The following is a 19,320-nucleotide window of genomic DNA, read 5'->3' on the forward strand; positions in this document are numbered from 1 at the left end:
TTCAGTTAGGACAATTCTCAGGAGAAAGCATTACACCCAGCATCCTTCTAACTGACTTTTTTTTTTTTTTTTTTCCAACCAGAAGTAAGAAGGAGAGGATACATACGGCCACAATGAGGAAATCCAGCCAGCACCAGGCGTTGGTGAAGAACTTGACGAATCCATAAGCGCACCACTTCAGCAACATCTCCAGGATGAAAATGTACGTGAAGACCTTGTCCGCATACTCCAGGATGGTCCGGATGGTTTTTCTCTGCTCTATGTAAATATCCTCAAAAGCCTGGGAAACAACCAGGTACGCACATCATTACATCAGGTTTATTCCACAGCTCAACATCGTTATCCAGGAGCTTATTCAAACAATACTGAGCAGTGGAATTTCTTATATTATATATAATAATGCACATATTCTTACACAGTGCATCTTTGCTCTAGTAGTTGCAACACTGCAACGCCAAACGAATGAATTAAAAAAAAAAACCACCAAAAAAAAGGAAAGTCCTGAATAAATCACACAAGAACTTCTCTGCCTTTTAGGGATCTGACACAAGCTTTTATATCTAAAATGATACCAGTTCAGCAACTGGTCTCGCTACGGTCCCACAGAGGCAGGTTTTCTCCACAGCTCCGCACATCCAAAAGGGCTGAGCTCATCAGCAATCAGACTGTTAAATTACTACGAAAGCTGTGCACGTAAAGAAAACCAGGCTACCACCATGGGATACGAGCTGTTGTGGACTTGGGTCCTAAAATTCATGAATAACACGTGCTTGAAGCTGTCCATCGTGTCACCCCACCTGCTAAACACCGTACTGTGCCAAAACAAACCAGGGTGATGATGATCTGTATCTATGGAACACCGCGAGGTCAAGAAGCTCTGCAAACGAGGGATAGTGAAGAAAGGGAAAGATAAATATTTGTGTTCGGTAATGTGAAAAATGAGGCACAGATACAGGCTGACTTTGTCCAAAATCCTCACGTTTCCAGCCCAGCTACGACAGAAGCGCTTGACTAGATGCACCACATCAATTAGAACCCGGATCTGCAGGCTTTCAGCCTTCACTCTGAATTTCAACTACACCAAAAACACGAATAAAGGCTTTCGTACGGCACCTACCACAACAGAGCTGTGCTGTTTTCCAGGCAAGACCCATCATCGCTCGCTTTTTCACCCAATTTCCTACCCACAGCTTTCCCCTAGCCCACCCCCGCTGGGCTACGCGTACTCCTCTATTTTACTCACCAGAGCCCCGCTGCTCAGTAGGATCATAAAGATGATGAAGGTTTCAAACCAATTATGTTCCACAATCAGAAAACAAGTCTTCCTCAAGGTCCACCAAGACTTCCCCAGCCCTTCCTCAATATTGACCTGACAACATTTACAGCGCTGCATACAACCTGGAACGGGGACAGGGCACAAAGGAGCGTGAGTGCCGATTTTATTAGGGAGCACGATTTCGTCTAAGCCCATCAAAATTGTCACGGTCTACAAGCAGTTTTAATGCTAACAATGTTAGACACGTTGAGTTTCAGTTAAAACTTTCGCGTTCTTGAGGATATTATAATTCTTTCGCCACTTCTGTACCTGGCTACCTGAATTAACATCAATTTGTGAACAGATTAAGCTTGTTCTATTTGGTGAGGTATCCATGCACACGACGGCAGACAAATGGAAAACTTGCTGATAAAATAACCTTGAACCATTTAAAATATCTTTGCCATGGGAATACCTGTAATGGATCAGTCACCGAAAGACACTGAGGCCAGCGACAGAAGGGGAAAAAAAAACCAACCTGACCAGAAGCCAGATTCTTCTGCTTCTGAGGACTCAAGGCATCAGTTGTACAAAAGACCAACTTGCCCTTCCTATAGGTCATCTACACCCTTGGGATGGCAAAGCCTTCGTTTTGCAAATTCTTCTGAACCATTTCACACAACGCAGCACCCAAGAAAGGTCCGGGAACCAGCGGAGGGTCAGCCCCGATCCAGACTGAGATCCAACCACAAGGGAAGCTTAGGGCAAACATGTCCCCAAAACATCTCGGAGGCTCCTTTCCATGCTCAGAGTCCCACCTTACCTTCTGTGAAGCAAGCATCTGGGTCCAGGTACTCCTCCGGCGCCTCCACGGGGACTTCTTCCACTTCAGGCTTTATATCAATGGTGCTACCTTCGGAGGAGCTGGTATCATCAAGTTTCTTGAACAGAAAAGAAAACCCAATCCAATCTGTAATTCATTCCCAACAAGTATCCAACGTCACGGTGACTTGGCAATTCGTTCACCCGATTTACTGTTGTGGAAGTTGTTTCCTCACTCCACCTCGTCAGGATCCTGACCCAGCTTACAGGTTGACAGGACAGTCCATATTAAGTATTTATATTATATATATAAGTATTTGTGGGTGCCCACAGAGCAACCAGCACAAGAAAAACTCCTCCTGAGCGCAAAGACAACATAATATAAAGAGTTTTGTGCTGGATCCACCCCGTTCTCCCTCCCAAGATGCTTCCAGGCACTCACACGGGGGGCAAATGACTCAAATGAATTTTTAGCATCTCATCCTACCTCTTTGCTGCCGTCAGGATCCGTATCGCTGCTAAAATCTTCTGTGTTGAGATTTTCAAAATCTGATTCCCCTACAGCAATAGGCACCCGGACGGTGAGATTGGGGTTGTTGATGAAGGACATGTGATCTTCATCTATTATGTACTTCTCCACGCTGCTCCCAATGCCACTCGTCGTACCGTTGCCGTTCTTCTGATAATCAATGTCTCTGTTGATATCAGCCCCTGTATGGTTAGCGATGCAGTTCACCTTCTTGTCGTACAACTCATCCAAAGGTTTGACCTCATCTGCCTCCCGCTGCTTGAAATGAGCCTGCATGAACTCCCGCACCTTCGCCTTGGTCCAGGCGATGCCCTTCTTGATGCGGATCACAGAAATCTGCAGGTTGTTCATCTCCCCATCATCATCTGTCGCTGCCAAGTTGTCGGCGCTGAAGGAGCTCAGCAGCAAGGCCAAGAAGAGGTTCAGCACCTGAAAGAGAAGAGGTCACACTTGGCAGAGCCGACGCACACGGGTTGGATTCCCAAAGCCCAACATGAGTCTTTAGCCGCGTTAGCAGGCTGCAGAGCTACGCCAGCAACCGCCACGCTGAGAACCAGCTCTGCCACCCCACCGAGGCACACAGGACCCAAGGAACAAGACATGGATCCTGCCACGTGTTCCGTGAGCCCCACGCAGTGCCCAGCTGCGCCGGGGGCTCGGCGTGGGCACAAGGGTCCCTGCCACGGAGCCCCGTGCAGGATCCACACCGCCCATATTTGAAGAGCGGGATTTACGCAGCAGCCAGCAAAGGGATTTAAATTCAGCCTTATCAGTTTAATCCCACCCCTGGCTCAAAGGAAACGAGCCAAATCCAGGCATTTTAGGTGCCCACACCCAGCTTCGCTCCCTTGCTCCCACCTGGCCACTGACCCCAAGACTTTATTTTGTCAAAATCCCCCTCGGCGAGACGAGTCCGCTCAGACAGAGCTCCCACCACTGCTCTGAAGGCATGCAACCGTCCACGCTACTTCGTTCTTGCTTCTATTTCCCTCCGTCAGACTTTTTCTTCATAGAATTTAGAGACCAGAAGGAACCATCATGCTCCAGCCTAACCTCCCACACAGCGGGCCAAATCCTGCACACAACCGTACCTCCTGATTGAGCCAGCGGGAAGATCTGAGAAGAAACTTCCAACCTCGTTTTAACGCTTCAGGACCTGCCCCTGCGTACTGAATTATTTCCTCTCTCGGCTTTGGAAAACCAGGTTTTGCTGCTTTTAAGCTTCTTTTACTCCCTTGGGCAAGGTGGGGGTTGGACCCCTTCAACTGGGGGGTTCATACCTCCAGCGTGTATTGCAAAGCGCTTGGATGCTTTCTTTGTGGGCAATCGTTTAAGGCCTTAATCAAGCCAAGCACATCGTTAATACCATGCTACCCGAGCCAACAGGCCATGAAGGAGCCCAAGAGACTCACAAGTCATTAACTCCCTAGCCCTGCAGTCTCCCCACCTTCTACCCAACCCAGAGGCAACCAATAAAGACCATCAGTAACCATTTACTGACCACTAAATTTCCGATGACCATGACCATCATGAAGACAATCAAGCACATGGCCTGTCCTGCTACTTCCATACAATCCCACATGGTCTCAATCCATTCCCCACACAACACACGGAAGACAATAAGGAAGGAGTGGAAGAAATCGTGCATGTGCCAGCGGGGTAGCTCACACTCCGGATTGATCTTGCAGACACACTCCTTGTAGCTTTTGCCGAAAAGCTGCATGCCCACCACGGCGAAGATGAACACGATGATGGCTAGCACCAAGGTCAAGTTCCCCAAAGCACCCACTGAGTTACCGATGATTTTTATCAACATGTTCAGAGTGGGCCAGGACTTGGCCAGTTTGAAGACTCTCAGCTACCAAAGAAACCAAACAAACCCAAAAAAACAAAAACAAAACAGAGAAATGACAATTTAATTTCATCTTAAAGAGGAAAATCAGGCAGAACTTTACCTAAACAGCAACCATCTCACATTTTACGTAAACATAAGCCCATGCTTCTGCTACCAAAGTCAGCGGGAGCAGGGAACACTTAACTTCTCTTTGAATTTGGTAAAAAAAAATCCTGTATTTTGTACTTAGTTATCCCCACACACAGAGTGATCTCCCTTTACAAGGGAAAAGCACGGAGCTTCCACCTCGCTTTGCAAACTTTGCAATGTTAAGGAAGACAGAAGAGTTATCTGAAGGCTGTGTGTCACAAAAAATTACTTTTTGCTTCCCTGAATCCTTCTCATCTTCCCCTGGGAAGGATTTGTTTTCCTGGCGCATCCAGAACACACAATCAAAATCTGTTTTCCAGAGGATCTCACTTTGGAGACAGACTTTCTGAAGCTGGATATAAGCGGGAGCTTCTCATTACTGTGCTCCTTGGAAAATCCAACCTCGGTTGTGGTTCTCTGCACCCAAAAATCCAACCCTGAGGTTTTTTTAATTTCATTTTCAGAAGTTTAACCATTGACAGCACAAGTTAAAGCACACGAAGGCTGGAAGTATCCAGCACCTTTGTGACAGTGTAACATACAACCTACCAAATGTGACCACGTGAAATCAGAGGTGTGTTCTGATGTGGTCCATCTCCACCTCTACGAAGAACAACAAAACACCTCCCAAGTTCTCCTCCGCTGCCTAAACGCAACGAGCCATCGCTCAGATCTCACGAACAGCAGTTGTCAAGTAAGAAGAGACCTCAAAAATGACTCTATTCCACCTCCATCCTCCCCCAAACCAGAAAACAACTGGTGGTTTTTGTCTTTTCTTATGCAAAAAGCTTTCTAGTGACTCCAAGAGAGTAACATGCAAAAAGAACTGGAATATGGAATACCAATCGGAAAGATCGCAGCACAGAAAGTCCTTCCACATCTGCTAGACTCAGTTCCATTAAACTGAGGGAGACAATAAATCCATCAAAGATGTTCCACCCTTCCTGGAAATAATAGTAGGGATCCATGGCAATGAGCTTCAGGAACATTTCAGCTGTGAAAATTCCCGTGAAAACCTGGAGTGGTGAGGAGAGAGACAGACAAAGGACAGGTAAAGAGTCATTTTGGTTCAAGTTCTGATGTTCAGGTTCAATATCCAACCCCATCATTTGTCACAGCAACTCAAACGCGCAGCCCCCACAACGCCACGTGCTCGGCTGCAGTAGTCGTTGCTCCTCCGATGCAGCACAAACACCACTGACCTACTCAGGCATACCAGGAATTAAATACTTTGGAATTTTAAGGAATTAAATAAGGAATTTAAGAATTCTGACCGGAGAAGCGCACCCTTAGCAAACATCTCTGAGTTGACACAGAGCAATGTGGCAAGCTCACACCACTCTAGAACCAGTTTTTTCAGCCTAAATCTTCCTTAACTAGCAACGTATCCCAGTAGGAGCAGATGTGTAAGGAATATTTACCAGTAGTATCTTACCAGATTTCCGACGGAGAGCACGTGCTCAAACTCCGGGGTCATTGGGTGGTGCTCCATGGCCATAAACAAAGTGTTCAGCACGATACAGATGGTGATGGCCAAGTCAACAAAAGGATCCATGACAATTAAGTTCACGATCTCCTTCAGCTTCATCCAGTACGGGTGGCATTCCCAGATCAAAAACGTGTTGGCGAATTTGTACCAGCAAGGGGGACACTTCCTCTGGGATTCTTCCAGCTCTACAGTGACAAAACAAAACAGCAGCGGCGTTGAGTCTTCACCTCTACGGCCACTGGATGTGTCTTGACAGCCGGCACGGCTAAAATACCTCCCCGTCACAAACACCCCCCTACTTGCATCAAAATTAAGTATTTTGGGGCCAAAGGTGTGTTTTTCCACACGTACACACAACGCCCAAACCAGAAGAACTCCGGGATGCTTGGCAATAGCGAAGACCAAGAGTTACTAAGCCCAGAACCTTACGACCGTGGCCAACCGTGTGGGTTGCCACAATGGAAGAGTTGGGTCAAGTTGACCTGCATGAGGTCACCAGGAAGAGCAGTTCCAACCCTGTGCAACAGCCCTGCCTGGCTCTCATGATTCAGTGCCAATTATTTTAAACGAAGGGATATATTTAACCCAGAACCCATCAAGGTAAAATGGTTTAAATCCAAGTTACAGATCCTGAACTGTCTTTGGTGCCAGTTTTTAAAATAACTTAAATGAATTCTGCGCTGAATGCAGACGCAGTCTAAAAGAGGAAATACATGACATAATGCTGCAAGGGATTTTAAACAGGAATAACCCGATTAAGACTAACCACATCCATCTACAGAAATCAAACGCAATGCCGCGTCCATTATTTTTTTTGTACACTGGCTTATTTCAAGCGCTTAGGGAAAAAAAAAAAAAATGTAAAAAAAATCAGGAGTTTCCCCCCCTCTATTCTTTGACTTGCAATGGTTCCATTGAGGATATACAGCTGTTCAGGCTGAAGTTTTATTCTTCCTGAGTAGGGAAAGGACCGCTGCGCTCTTTTTCTCATTGGTTCTCTGGTTGCTTAGTATTTAGTTGCCTTGGAATTTCTAAAGTTAAAAAAGAGGACCGTAGCACTGTAGCCTGTAGGCGTTTGTGTGGGAGGGAAGCAGCAGCAGAACCTTGCTCTGTTTCTAAGTATATTTAGTTTTCATACAATTTTATTGCAGGAGACAGCAGGAATTTGAGATCATCAACCTCATACGGCTGCTGTTCAGAAATTTTTGCTGGCTCTTGCATAACAAGAGTTGGAAATCTCATCTCCATGTGCTGTCCGTTTCAGAATTGCCGTCATCCCGCCGTCCCTTTCTCTTTTGACAGCTGTCACACTGCAGCTCTCAGCACAGCTCCCATCCTTTGCTCTCACGGCTCGTAAGCAAAGGGGGGTCCCTGCGGTCCTTGGGAGAAGGCAGGAGCCAGAACACCTGCACCAGGCAGCGCCTTACTCCCATCATCCCTGCACTGCATACTCATTGTTGTAAAAGTACAGCTCTCCGCTGCCTTCACCTCTGTATCTACGTAATTCAGGTGCAAAACCAAGTGAAATAAAGTCTTAATAAATATTTCTGGCTCCATAATGACTCAAAAGCAGCAGGTTTAGGCAAAACCAATGCGGGACTATGAACTACTTGGACGCAGGGACGGCTGAATCCTGCGCACCCGATGGGCTCGCAGGTCCCCTGTCAGACACCCAAAGGTCAAACCCGATCTCTGCTGTGCAGCACTTGCCTGACCTTGCCCTTGACCTCAGCCCATCCCCCTCCCCCAGCTCCCTACAGCCCAGCTATCGCTCTGATCCCCGCAGCCATCAGCACAGCTCAGGACAGGGAGCCCAGGGCAGACGGGGGGTGAGGAACCCGACCTGTAAAAGCAGGATGGGTCCTCTCTCATCGGATCATTTCGGTCGGAAAAGACCTTTGGGATCTTCGTCCGACACACCAAGGGAGGGCAATTGATAGGTACCGAGGGAGCCCAGACCTCAGAGCCATACCTACCCTCCACGAGGGTATTCGTCAAGCCGGTCATCACACTGTTGGTTCGGTCCTTTCTTCCATAGGATGCGTTCACCTGATCCATGGAGACCAGCAGGGACCCACCAGGTTTCTTTCTAATTTCGATTTCAGTAGTACCCTGCAAAATTCGTATGATGGTTAATACAAAGTCTTCAAGCCTTGCCGGTATTTTACAGACTCTCAGCCTAGAAAATACATAAGCCCAAGAGAGAAAAGCGTCTTTGCTCCCACTGTCCTCCCCTTCCTACAAGATATAAATGGTCACACCAAAACTCAAGCCCTCTCATTTCTGCTAGCACCAGTGCTCCCCAGCCTCAGAAAAACGAAGGACTGTATTTTAACGAACATTTCTAATGAAGGCTGCTGGAGTACCAAGTCATTTATGCTCCCTACCACTACCAAACAGCACTAGTGACTTTTATTAACCAGGTCGCTTTACAGCCCGGCTGTTGGGAGCCTGACCCACCCCAGTTAACGAGGGTCAGGAACGCAACATCTGACAGTACCAACATTTGTTTCAAAATCTGCATCTGAAAATTTGGATGGAAGAAGTTCAGCCACATCACCGAGAACCAGCGGGGATTCCTCCCGCTCCAGCCCCCTACGAAGCTTAATTTTTAACACGACAGGGAACTGAACCAGGTCTCGAGTTCATCCCCGTGAAGCATCACCTCGCTCTGCTCCCGTCAAAGCTCTTGCACCTCTAGAGGCACCTCACAGCTTCCCTCCCCTGGAGATGCCCATCCTCGTTAGGCACAACCTGGAGTACTAACAGATAACTACGGGTTTCCCCCCTCATTACAGGATTTTGCTGCTGCCTGCTAACAAAGCAAGGTCTCCGCACAGCCCGTGCAGCTCTCCGAACGTGGTAGTTAATCACTTGTTGCATGTTGAACTCTACATATAGAGTCAGCAAAATAACTGCTAAGTAATACTTTCTCTTTTACGCATGCATCGTGCAGATTACTATTCCTACCGCATCCATGCTGCTTTAGAAAGGGAATTAACTACTCAAGCAAAACACTGTATTAACATGCTAACTAGGGAGGGGAAAAAAACAGGTAGCAACTGATGCTTAACATAACTAATTAAGGTCAAACATGTTACAAGAATTAAGAAAACTACAAAAAAATTGCTTGGAATTTATAGGCACGGTAATCAGATTTTTCTCAGAAATGATTGATTTCGGCATCTCTCAAATGATGTCGGTACAATCTTATCCAGATTCTTTTACGCCCCACTAACTAATACTCTGCATTTTGAGCTTTGTTTCCCTCCTTCACTCTGAAATGTTGATCCACTAAGAGGGTTACTCAACACCAACTCAGCCAACTCACTACAAAAAGTCATAGTCAAGGAAAATTCAGAAACGGTATTTTAAAATTTCCTTCTTTTACCAACAGTTTCCCTTGCAAAATTTAGTGGGAGCTAAAAGACTGTGTTTCCCTTGAAATCCCCATTATAAATATATCTATAAATATATAAAATAAATATTTTCTCTTGTCGTGGAGAGCACTTGCAACAAGCTTTGGTTGGGCTCCCCATGCTTTCAACAGCTCCTTACGAATTGCCCCACCACACCCCCAGCATCCCTATTAATATCAGTCCTTTAACGAAGGACTCAATTCCAAGTGGTTTTTTTTTCCCAGGAAGCCGGGGTGGGAGAAGGAGGTGGGTGTCGGAGTTTGAGAAGGAAAGAAAGGGGATGTTAAAGCACGGGGGGGGTTAATCCAGTCTGGACCGTATCGCCCGCCCGATGCTCATTCCGGCAGGATGCCTGGTTCACCCCAAGAGTGGCAGGCAGGAGGAGAGGACGGACCGCCATGCCTACGCTGGCTACTCATTGACATCCTTCCACTGCCATCGGTAGCTGCCTTATCTATTTTCACCTCAGGCAGAAGGCGGCCCCCAGGCATGCTGGAAGGCGGGCCACCGATGAGGGACACCACGCCGTTGCAATCCACCGTGCTGTTCCTCTTGACGTTTCGCCGGAGGTTGGGGAAAATCCGCGAGGATCGGCTGCCTTGGCTGTAGCCGCTGTAGCCGCTGTAGCTGCTCCTCCGATCGCGACCGCGGATGGGGATGAAGAGGGAATCTCTCCTGCCTTCGCTTTCCTCCACCGTGCTGTGCTCGTCGTCGGCGAACTCGTTCTCCGAACCCGGGTCGCGAAACCGCCCTTTGTAGCTGAAGATGCTGCTCTTGCTGTTGTGTCGAGAGAGAAAAGGGGAGCCTGGGATACTGAGGAGAGACTAGGAGGGAGAAAAGAAAGAACGACAACAGCATCAATAGCATGGAAACAAAGCGCTGCGGTGCTGAGTACTGCTAAAGGGGTCTCGCTCCCTCTCCAGGTCTACCCAAAGCACCAGCGCTGTCGTCAGCCACACTGGGAGAGGTGCTGAGCCTCGGCTGGCTGAGCTACGTTGGTGAGGAGGTTACTGGCTGCATTTGCTCCTCTCAGAAACAACTTCAAGCCAGGAGAAGTGTGGGCAAGGGCTGCAAACGTGGCCCGTTAAGCAGCCTCCTGGTCCCCTGCAAGCTTAAGACGGTGGGCAGATCCCTTTGGCATGCTAATAGGGATCTAGACTATGATCCCGACTACAAGCGAGCATGAACAGTAGCCAAGGAAATTCAAACTACCTGGTTCATGATGGAAAATTTCCTTCCTAGCCTGTTATCTGGCAGCCTGAACGCCTTCCTCCTCATGCCATCCTCAGACTCGGACTTGAACACCTTTTCGTTGTCGCACTTCTCCTCTCCTTCCGACAACTCCTTGTCCTTTCGTTTTTTCCTCCTGTTCCGACGCTCCTTGGCACTCTTGGAACTGAGTTTGGAAATCTCCGAGGAGCTCCGAGACATCCTCCCCCCACCATCATCTTCCACAGCGTCTTCGGAGACCGTCCCTGCCGAAGTGACCATAGCCGCAGCCTGAGGGCGTAGGCAAGAGAAGGGAAAAATAAATCAGATCTTACCAGGATTCATAGACGGCTTAATGCACCTAAGGACGAGTCTTTGGGGCAGGATTGAGATGCTGATTTTTTCTCCTGGAAGAAACCTGCAGCCAGGATTTGTAAAAAATTGTTCCTAGTTTACTTTTGCAGGTGGTAAAATATCTCTCGGTCCCTCGGCTTTGTTTATCAGCATCTGACACAGGACCAACAAAGATGAACTTGTCCTTCTTGCAGACATATTCCCGCACTGCACTAGGAGCTCTGAGAAGATTTAAAATTCCCTTAACAGGAGAGAAGTTTTCCAGCAGAAAATGATCACAGCCAGCTTGTGGATCATTCAGGAAACGCCAGCAACAGCAGGGAAGCACCGGCAGCCCCAGCCAACAAGGGACACGATGCCAGGTGAGCCAGCCACGGGATCGCTGCCGTTTTCTTCATCATACCTCACTGACAGGCAAATAAACCTTAAAATAGGCAAAAGCATCCAAACCCAAGCAATGGAAACACTCACCTGTGCTTCTTCCTGCTGCTTTTTCAATTGCTCTAACATGGCTTTAAATTCTGCTTCCTTCTGCTCTGCCTCCTCCAGCGTCGCCTGGTTCTGCTCTTCATAAGCCATGGCTACCACAGCCAGGATCAGATTAACCAGGTAGAATGATCCCACAAAGATCACCAAGACGAAGAAGATCATGTAGGTTTTCCCTGCTGCTCGTAAGGTCTGGAAGTAGAAAAGAATGGTAAAAGGAAAGGGGAAAACGATTTCCGAGTGACACCCAATGCACCGATCCCAAGCGTCCTGACCTGAATGTTTCTAAGAAAATACAACGGTGCTGAATATTTAACGTCTCAGCACCTCAGAGCACTAAGGCACAGTACATTCCTCAGCCATGAACGCAAAAGGCGACATCCCTCTTCCCCTCTGAAGGGACCATCCGATGGATGCAAACTGAACACGATTCACAGCCTTAGACTGCCTTAAACCTCAGCAACTCAGTGCTCAGACTCCCTTAAACCAAAAGAAAATCGAAGAAAAGCCATTTCAGCAAGATCCCCAAAGCATCCTCAGGTTACTGGGAAACATTCTGCCCTAAAAAGCGCCTCAGCACCTTCTGTGAGCAGGGCTGGGCTGCTCGCAAGTTCTGCGGCAGGCGCTCAGGCTCATCCAGAATGAATTCCCAGCCCATCCGCATGCACGCTGAGGTCCTGCCGTTCCTTCTGGACTTCAAAGAGTGGGACACCCGCTTCCAGGTACCATCCCCATCCTCCTCACCACCCAGCGTCTCACCACGCAGCTGTACTGGCAGTTATCCTTTCAGATAGGTGGAATAAAATAAAAAAATATCGCACGTTCCTCTCCTGCGTTGCCCCAAATTCTCACCTTGCATTAACGTTGAAGCAAAGCGTTTACTTACTAATTGATACAAGTTTTCCCAAAAGTCCTGAGTCATAAGGCGAAATAAAGCCAGAAAAGCCCAGCTGAAAGTGTCGAAGCTTGTGTAACCGTAGTTGGGGTTCCGTCCTGCTTTCATGCATGTGTAACCCTCCGGGCATTGACTGCGGAAAGATGACAACCAGTTCAGAGCACCGAGGCAGCACCAAGTTGAAAACATGCACGTTCTCCACGCTTAGGGAGATATTTACAACCCTCCTAACAAACGGCACGGGTTTTGCTTTCCGTGTCAAGCCAGAAGAGCAGGGGAGGAGGCTGAGGGGGGAGTCAGACAAGCCCTGTTCTCTCTGTCCGATGGAAACGAGACGCGGTGACACGTGGCTTTTCACCTAACATGAGCCCCAAGGATGAGCTTTTGCTCTAAGCATCCTCAGGGCTGAAGGAGAGGGTGAAAAACCAACGGCACATGGAAAGTTTCCATTTCTCAGCCTCCATCCCCTACTTCTCAGATGGTTCTCGTGGGAAATAATGCTGCTAGTAATCATTGTTAGCCATACCTGCCTCCTGAGATGCCCGCTTGTGTTATATTAGTCAAACCGATGGTAAAAGTGGATTAATAATTAAGAAAGTGAAACCCTTTACATGCAAAAAAACACCTCAACCAACAAAGGAAGCAACAGGAAATATTCCAAAGGTTTTGCCATTATTAGGCGACATCGACAGTAATTAAGAGTCTCTGCTTTTAATAAAGCTCAACACTCACCCTGCATCAGAGCTGTTACCACAGAGCAAAGGATCAGGGGCACCAGGAATGATGTAAAAATTTGCTGGGGAAGATGAAAAAGAAAAGATTACGCACACACACATAGGGAGTCAGGATTTAACATACTACAGAACCACAAAAACCTTTGCTGAAGAGCCCTCTGGATAAATTTATCAGTAAACTATAACTGGTTTAAATAACATCAGACCCACTAACCGTGCCGAAATTTAAACATCTCTCTGAAGCCACGACAGCATTTTGGATAAAGATTTAAAAGTAGCTGACTGCACGGTGGAGGAGCTCCACCTGAGACGGGAGGAAGAAATGAAATTACAAAAACTTGGAGTCCTTGATGATCCGCAGCATCGTTTCCAGCTCTGAAACCCCGCCAGCGGGGAAGGATGCTGCGCAGGTCCCAGCACCATCCTGCGCGCTGTCTGAAGGACTCAGCAAAACTAAGTGCAGGGGCTGACGTTCAGCGCGGGAATTCAAATGGGCAGAGTTCCTTCCTGTTTACCGTATGTCAACAGTTTTTCATTGGAAACAAAAAAAAAAGGGGGGGGGGGGGGGGAAGGGGGAAGAACCAGGAAAAAAGGCAGGAAAAAAGGCAGGAAAAAAGGCAGGAAAAAAGGCAGGAAAAAAGCAGCATTTTTGACAAAACCTTTAGCTAAACGAGCGCAGCCAAGACCTTCTGAAAGATGAACACAACTAAAAACACCTTAATAAGGGCAGGTTTCTAAAATCCCAAAAATATCTGCACGGGGCGGGGGTTTTACTGCGCAGAGCTGGGCATGCCACACTCCACGGCCCGTCCGAAATCCCGCTTGGCGGCGTGATGCCAAATCACGAGGTTGCAGAAATACCTACACATATTGTTGGTGTATTCCTCCCAGTCGAAGCCCCTGGAGCCGTTATCCAGGTAAGTCTCATTCACGTTTATCGGCCATATCACGCACTTGTTCCTTAAATTGCCCATGAAGAGCTGCAAGCCGATCAGAGCGAAGACGCTGAGACAAAACACCGTCAAGATCATCACGTCCGACAGCTTCTTCACGGACTGGATCAGGGCACCCACAATGGTCTTCAAGCCTGTGGAGAAGAAAACAAGACTCGAAATCAACTCCTGGAGAGGGAAAAGGCAGGGAAATAATTAAATACATACGGTGGCAAAAGATTGCGGCGATGGGACGGCGGATTCCTGGGAACCGCCGCTCGCATCCAGGTTTTTCCAAGTGCTGCCGAGGTGCTGAAGGACCCAAGCTCACTGGTTTCACTGGTGAACCAGCCAGTTTGCACAACCCAAAGCACGGCGCTCAGCCCCGAGAGCACCCGAACATGGCAGAAGGGTGTGGGGCACGCTCGGAGTCACCCCCATGAAAGCAGGATTTGTCTGAACAGACACGTTCAATGAAGATACACGGCTACAAACCTCTCCCTGGACACGTTTAAGTCATGTTCAAGCCCAACTTATTGGCACAACAACTTCCAAGGATCCAACCCCTTTCCAACTGCCTACATCTGAAGTTTCTGCTGCTTAACGAAACCCTTTCCGCACTTTTGTGGGAGACGAATCTTTCATTTAGAGGATGGGGGTTGTTACGGGGAGGGCAGGGTTTCATCCAGAGTGCTGGCTCTTCGGCTTTTCCCGAGGCCATCGGGATCGTTCCTAGGCAAGGCTCAGTAACAGAAGGGAACTCAGGCCTAAGCCAAGAATCCTGCCGGTTTTCCAAACCCTTCTGCAAGAGGCAGCATCCGCGAACTGGGGAGGAACACAGCGCTGGGGCTTTCAGGGGGCAGATCTAAACACACAAGGATTCTAGACGCAGAAATCAAACGGCATCAGGGCCCTTTAATCAGCCTCCCCAATGTCGGGTAGCGCCGTCTTGCATTTATAAATAAATAGTGAAGGCGGATGGAGGGAGGGAAGAGGGAAAATTAAATTTAAAATATCACAGATCCAGATGAATTCAGGGCTGGTCTGATCCAGGGCTCTGGCCAAGGCAATAAACCTTTCCATCCCGGAAAATCTTGCTATCCCAACAAACCTCTCTATCCTGGCAAACCTTTCTATCCTGTCAAACCATTCTATCCCAACAAATCTCTCCATCCCAGCCAACCCCTCTATCCTGGCAAACTTTTCCATCCCGGCAAACCTTTCCATCCCAGCAAATCTTGCTATCCCAACAAACCTCTCTATCCTGGCAAACTTTTCCATCCTGGCAAACCTTTCTATGCCAGCAAATCTCGCTATCCCAACAAACCTCTCTATCCTGGCAAACCTTTTTATCCCAGCAAACCGTTCTATCCCGGCAAACCGTTCTATCCCAACAAATCTTGCTATGCCAACAAAGCTTTCCATCCTAGCAAACCTTTCCATCCCATCAGAGGTTTGATCCCTATCAGGAACGTAGAGATTCAATCCCAGCTCAATAAAAAAAAGGAATTCTGACAGAGGAATAATTTTGCAAAACGTCTTTTACTTCATCCTTCACAACTTTTAGCCAACGCCAAAGCCCTACGCCCACACGAAGCAGGTTTTTGCCGTTTCTGGCAGACAAACCGTTTCATGCTCCTCTCCATCGCCCGAAGATGCACCGCTCCGCGCATGCAGCCCCTCATGCCAGCGCCAGCGTTCCCGGTTTGTATGCTGCTCTCCCACAGCCACGTACGAAGAACGGGGTTTGGCACTGAGCTGATCAACCGGCAGCAAGAGCCTTCCCAGTCCAGCCACAGGGCAAACACAACGGCCACAGCTTTCGGCCAGAGCGATCGCCTTCAGGACCGCAGATCCTGATTAGCCTGGATCCCCTTTCATGGAAGTGTGTCACAGGGACACTGATGGCATTAGGCAATTAAAACACTAATAACAGCAGCAGTAAAATGATACCATCAGACCACCACTGAGTTTACTATGGTCTAAAGCCATCAGATGAAAGCGATATTTTGATGTTTTAGCTCACAGTCTGCTCCTGTCACACGGATCCGGACAGACCCTCTACCTGCACGGAATTTTTTTCAGTGGCACGTTGTATTCTGGTTATAGTCCCTGTTTTTGTCTAAAAAAACACACTGAGGATAATTCCAATTATTGATAGAAGAGGTAGTCAGCACTCATTGTGCTGTTAAGACGAGTTTCTAGTTAGCTCAGCACAGTGCTAGAATTCCCATTCCGTTCGAGGCACTGGAGCAGAAGGGGAACCCCTTTACGTTTTAATATTAAGCATATTCTAAAAATCCCTTCTTCCCTGAGACATGACAGCACTAAAACCCATCAAGAGCATTCTGCACCTAAATTCCTATTAAATAACCCCAAAGGCTAATCACACAAATGCTTTACATTCCGCATGTTGTTAAGTCCCAGATGGGAGAGGGGGGTTTTACTGCAGGTTTTGTGCTTTACCTACGTCCTGCAGAACCCCAGCTGGGAAAATCCCATCCTGGAGCCAAAGGGAGACAAATAAACCACAGGCTGGCCATCGACCGTTCCAGCCACGGGTGCTCCACCAGCCCCACCTCGGCTGCGGGGCAGATCATCCTCTCATAAATATCACATTAACTAATAAAAGTAGGCAGAAAATCATCCCTTTAGGAAAGCTTAGGGCTGTGCTGAACTTGGAAGGGCTCAGATCCACACACACCCCCTTGCCGTCACGTGAAATAAAAGGAAAACTCCTTTGGTTTCGAGCAGTATGGAGAGACCGATACAAAACTGAACCGTTCCGCTCCTTTCCGTAGGAAGACAAGGCATGCTGCCACACATTCAGCACCCAGCTCACGAAAGCCGCGTCATCTTCACTTTGCTAGGAATACGAAAGCAAAACAGACACATCTGATTTTATAACATCGATGCTTTTCTTCAGGCAAGCCACTTAATACCTGTAGCAGGCTGATAGAATCGCAACTGCGCTTCGGATCCGTCCAGTGCACCGCTAACGGCAATTACCAAATATCTTTTCTCTTTGGATGTGCACGGCCGGACATTAAACAGCAATTAGCAAATCTCTTTTGCTCTTTGGATGTGCACTGCCGGACATTAAGGAAGGCTAAATAAGAACGTTATTCTAGCATATTCTCATTCGGTGCAAGGAAAGCAGGCGCCACTTAAGAACATCATGCACAACAGCCATGTACATCTGATGGGTTTAGCAGTCTGGAATGGGGACAAAAAGTGATGGGCCCCTACAATTCCATAGTCTCTTTTCTGGCAAACGTATATGCAAGTGTAGCCTGAGAAAGCAAAAGAACCATCATCAGTGAATGCATTAGGAAACAAAGCGCAAATAGAAGACCAAAAAAACCTCATCAAGCGATTGATGGTTTTGGGTGCCTACCTTGAGGCAGGTCAAGAACCTGAGAACTGGAAATCTAGAGATGCTTCAGTGCTTGTGAGAACTGAGCCGTGAGCTTGACCTTAGAATCAGGGCCACTTTTGAGAAACCACCTGCACGAGAATTTTCTGCACAAGAATTCAGGATCAGAACCATATTCCCAGCCCGTAATGCCTCCGTGGTCTCTAACAATAAAGGAGGGGCCATCGCTTACCCTCGGACACCCAGATTAAGAGCGTAGAAGCGTCACTTTGTAAGTGACAGTCCCGCAAAGCCCAGCTCCAGGGGTGGCACGGGAAATGGGCAGCTCTCCCAACGAGGACTTCTGGCTCACTGAAAGCATGGTCAATGCTTTGGGTCACTAATTGCACAGTAATTTCCTGTTGCACAGTAATAGCTGACAATCGGCTGCACTACGCCATACCAAAAGCTGGTAATGCCAACACTCCGTTTGGCAGCACCAACCCCTCCAGCAGGTGGGGAGGCAGCTCAGGGATCACCTAGAAGATGACCTGCCCTGGATCCTGCCTGATCCCACGTAATTGAAGCAGCCTCACGTGGAAAAGTTTTAATCTGGGTTTGGTTTTGCTTACTTGGCTTTACAAAGTTATTCCTACACCAACTCTAAAGACACTGGCGATACCGGGGCAACTTGCTGAGCAAGAAACCGTTCGGCCTGGAAGGGAAGGGAGCATGTGGTCGTTATTCATCCGAAGCTCAACTTCAGGTCTGGCTTCCATTCCAGAGGTCAGGTGGCCACAGGGATAAAGAGGTACGGGGCAGCGGACCTGTTCATCCCATAATTTGATGGTCCAGAAGCTTTAATTTCAAACGACTCTGTTGATACAGACTGCAAAGCCCATCAAAAATATCCCAGCGCCATTTCTGAGAAATAAGCAATGCAGGACGGAGGGGGGAGGTATGGAAAAGATACACACAAGACCAGCCTTTAATGCTTAACAGTTCTCACCTGGAATAACAGAGATAGTTTTCAAAGCTCGGAGAACTCTGAAAGTTCTCAATGCTGAGACATTCCCAAGGTCCACAAACTCTGTGACATATCTGCAATGAGGGAGGTCACACACAAAAAACACCATGACAATACACACAACCAAAATAAAACAACAACTACAGACAAAAGCAATACATCACTCACAGGGGGCCTGTACCCAACAGCTAACACCAACCGGAGGCCGCCTTACCTGGAATTACAGAAATAGTTTTCAAAGCTCTCAGAACCCTGAAAGTGCGCAGAGCTGAAACATTGCCTAGGTTTACAAACTCTGTTATATACCTGCAGAATTAAACCAGAGTTAATGGCACCGTTGGGGTCACCTTCCTTTTCATACAGTCTGTCTTGTTTGCAGGAAAAACAGCTCGTCAGTCAAAACGCTTTTAGAAACTGGCGTTTCAAAGAGAGGGACGGACAAATTTCAGAGCCAAAACCCAGTTTTAAGTCTCTCCACGCTGCAACCAGCTTGGCCAGGTGCACAGTTAAGATACTCGCCTTTTCGCCTATACGGGACTGGAAAAATTTAAGGCTTTCCCTCCAGAAAAAGATAACTGTCAAAGTGGCAAACGGGCGAGGAGACCTGGCGACTTCAGTTCAGTGGTTTCAGGGATATTCGCATCACTTCAGGCTTTTAATAAAGCGTGATCGCCTTTTGCTTTGATTAGCATCCTTCATTTTCATCCTTTGCGCTTTACGACCTGTTTGCGAGCCACAGGCAGGGCGATTATCCCCGTTTTACCAGGGGATAAACCTGAGATACACCGAGGATAAGAGGCTTGGTGCAAAGTTAATGAAGTTCTGTTTTA

At 47.8% G+C, this 19,320-nt stretch overlaps 1 protein-coding gene across 4 annotated transcripts in view; it reads right to left on the reverse strand.

Annotated features, from left to right (window-relative positions):
* SCN8A (sodium voltage-gated channel alpha subunit 8) overlaps positions 1–19,320 on the reverse strand; it is a 55,625-nt gene that overhangs the window by 13,887 nt on the left and 22,418 nt on the right. For 3 of the 4 annotated variants that reach the window (XM_080368802.1, XM_080368800.1, XM_080368803.1), the window contains 15 exons: positions 18,473–18,564; positions 14,042–14,263; positions 13,175–13,238; positions 12,434–12,575; positions 11,533–11,739; positions 10,711–10,998; positions 9,963–10,322; positions 8,056–8,191; positions 6,026–6,264; positions 5,433–5,606; positions 4,108–4,464; positions 2,565–3,035; positions 2,079–2,196; positions 1,244–1,398; positions 107–280 (listed from right to left, as the gene is read on the reverse strand). In XM_080368802.1, coding sequence (XP_080224928.1) covers positions 107–280; positions 1,244–1,398; positions 2,079–2,196; positions 2,565–3,035; positions 4,108–4,464; positions 5,433–5,606; positions 6,026–6,264; positions 8,056–8,191; positions 9,963–10,322; positions 10,711–10,998; positions 11,533–11,739; positions 12,434–12,575; positions 13,175–13,238; positions 14,042–14,263; positions 18,473–18,564 — 3,199 coding nt within the window. Of the gene's footprint in view, positions 1–106; positions 281–1,243; positions 1,399–2,078; positions 2,197–2,564; positions 3,036–4,107; positions 4,465–5,432; positions 5,607–6,025; positions 6,265–8,055; positions 8,192–9,962; positions 10,323–10,710; positions 10,999–11,532; positions 11,740–12,433; positions 12,576–13,174; positions 13,239–14,041; positions 14,264–18,472; positions 18,565–18,704; positions 18,797–19,320 lie in introns of all 4 variants that reach the window. The other variant, XM_080368801.1, reaches the window with a different exon arrangement.

This window comes from Falco punctatus (assembly GCF_963210335.1).
Source record: "Falco punctatus genome assembly, chromosome: 18".
NCBI classification, from domain to species: Eukaryota; Metazoa; Chordata; class Aves; order Falconiformes; family Falconidae; genus Falco; species Falco punctatus.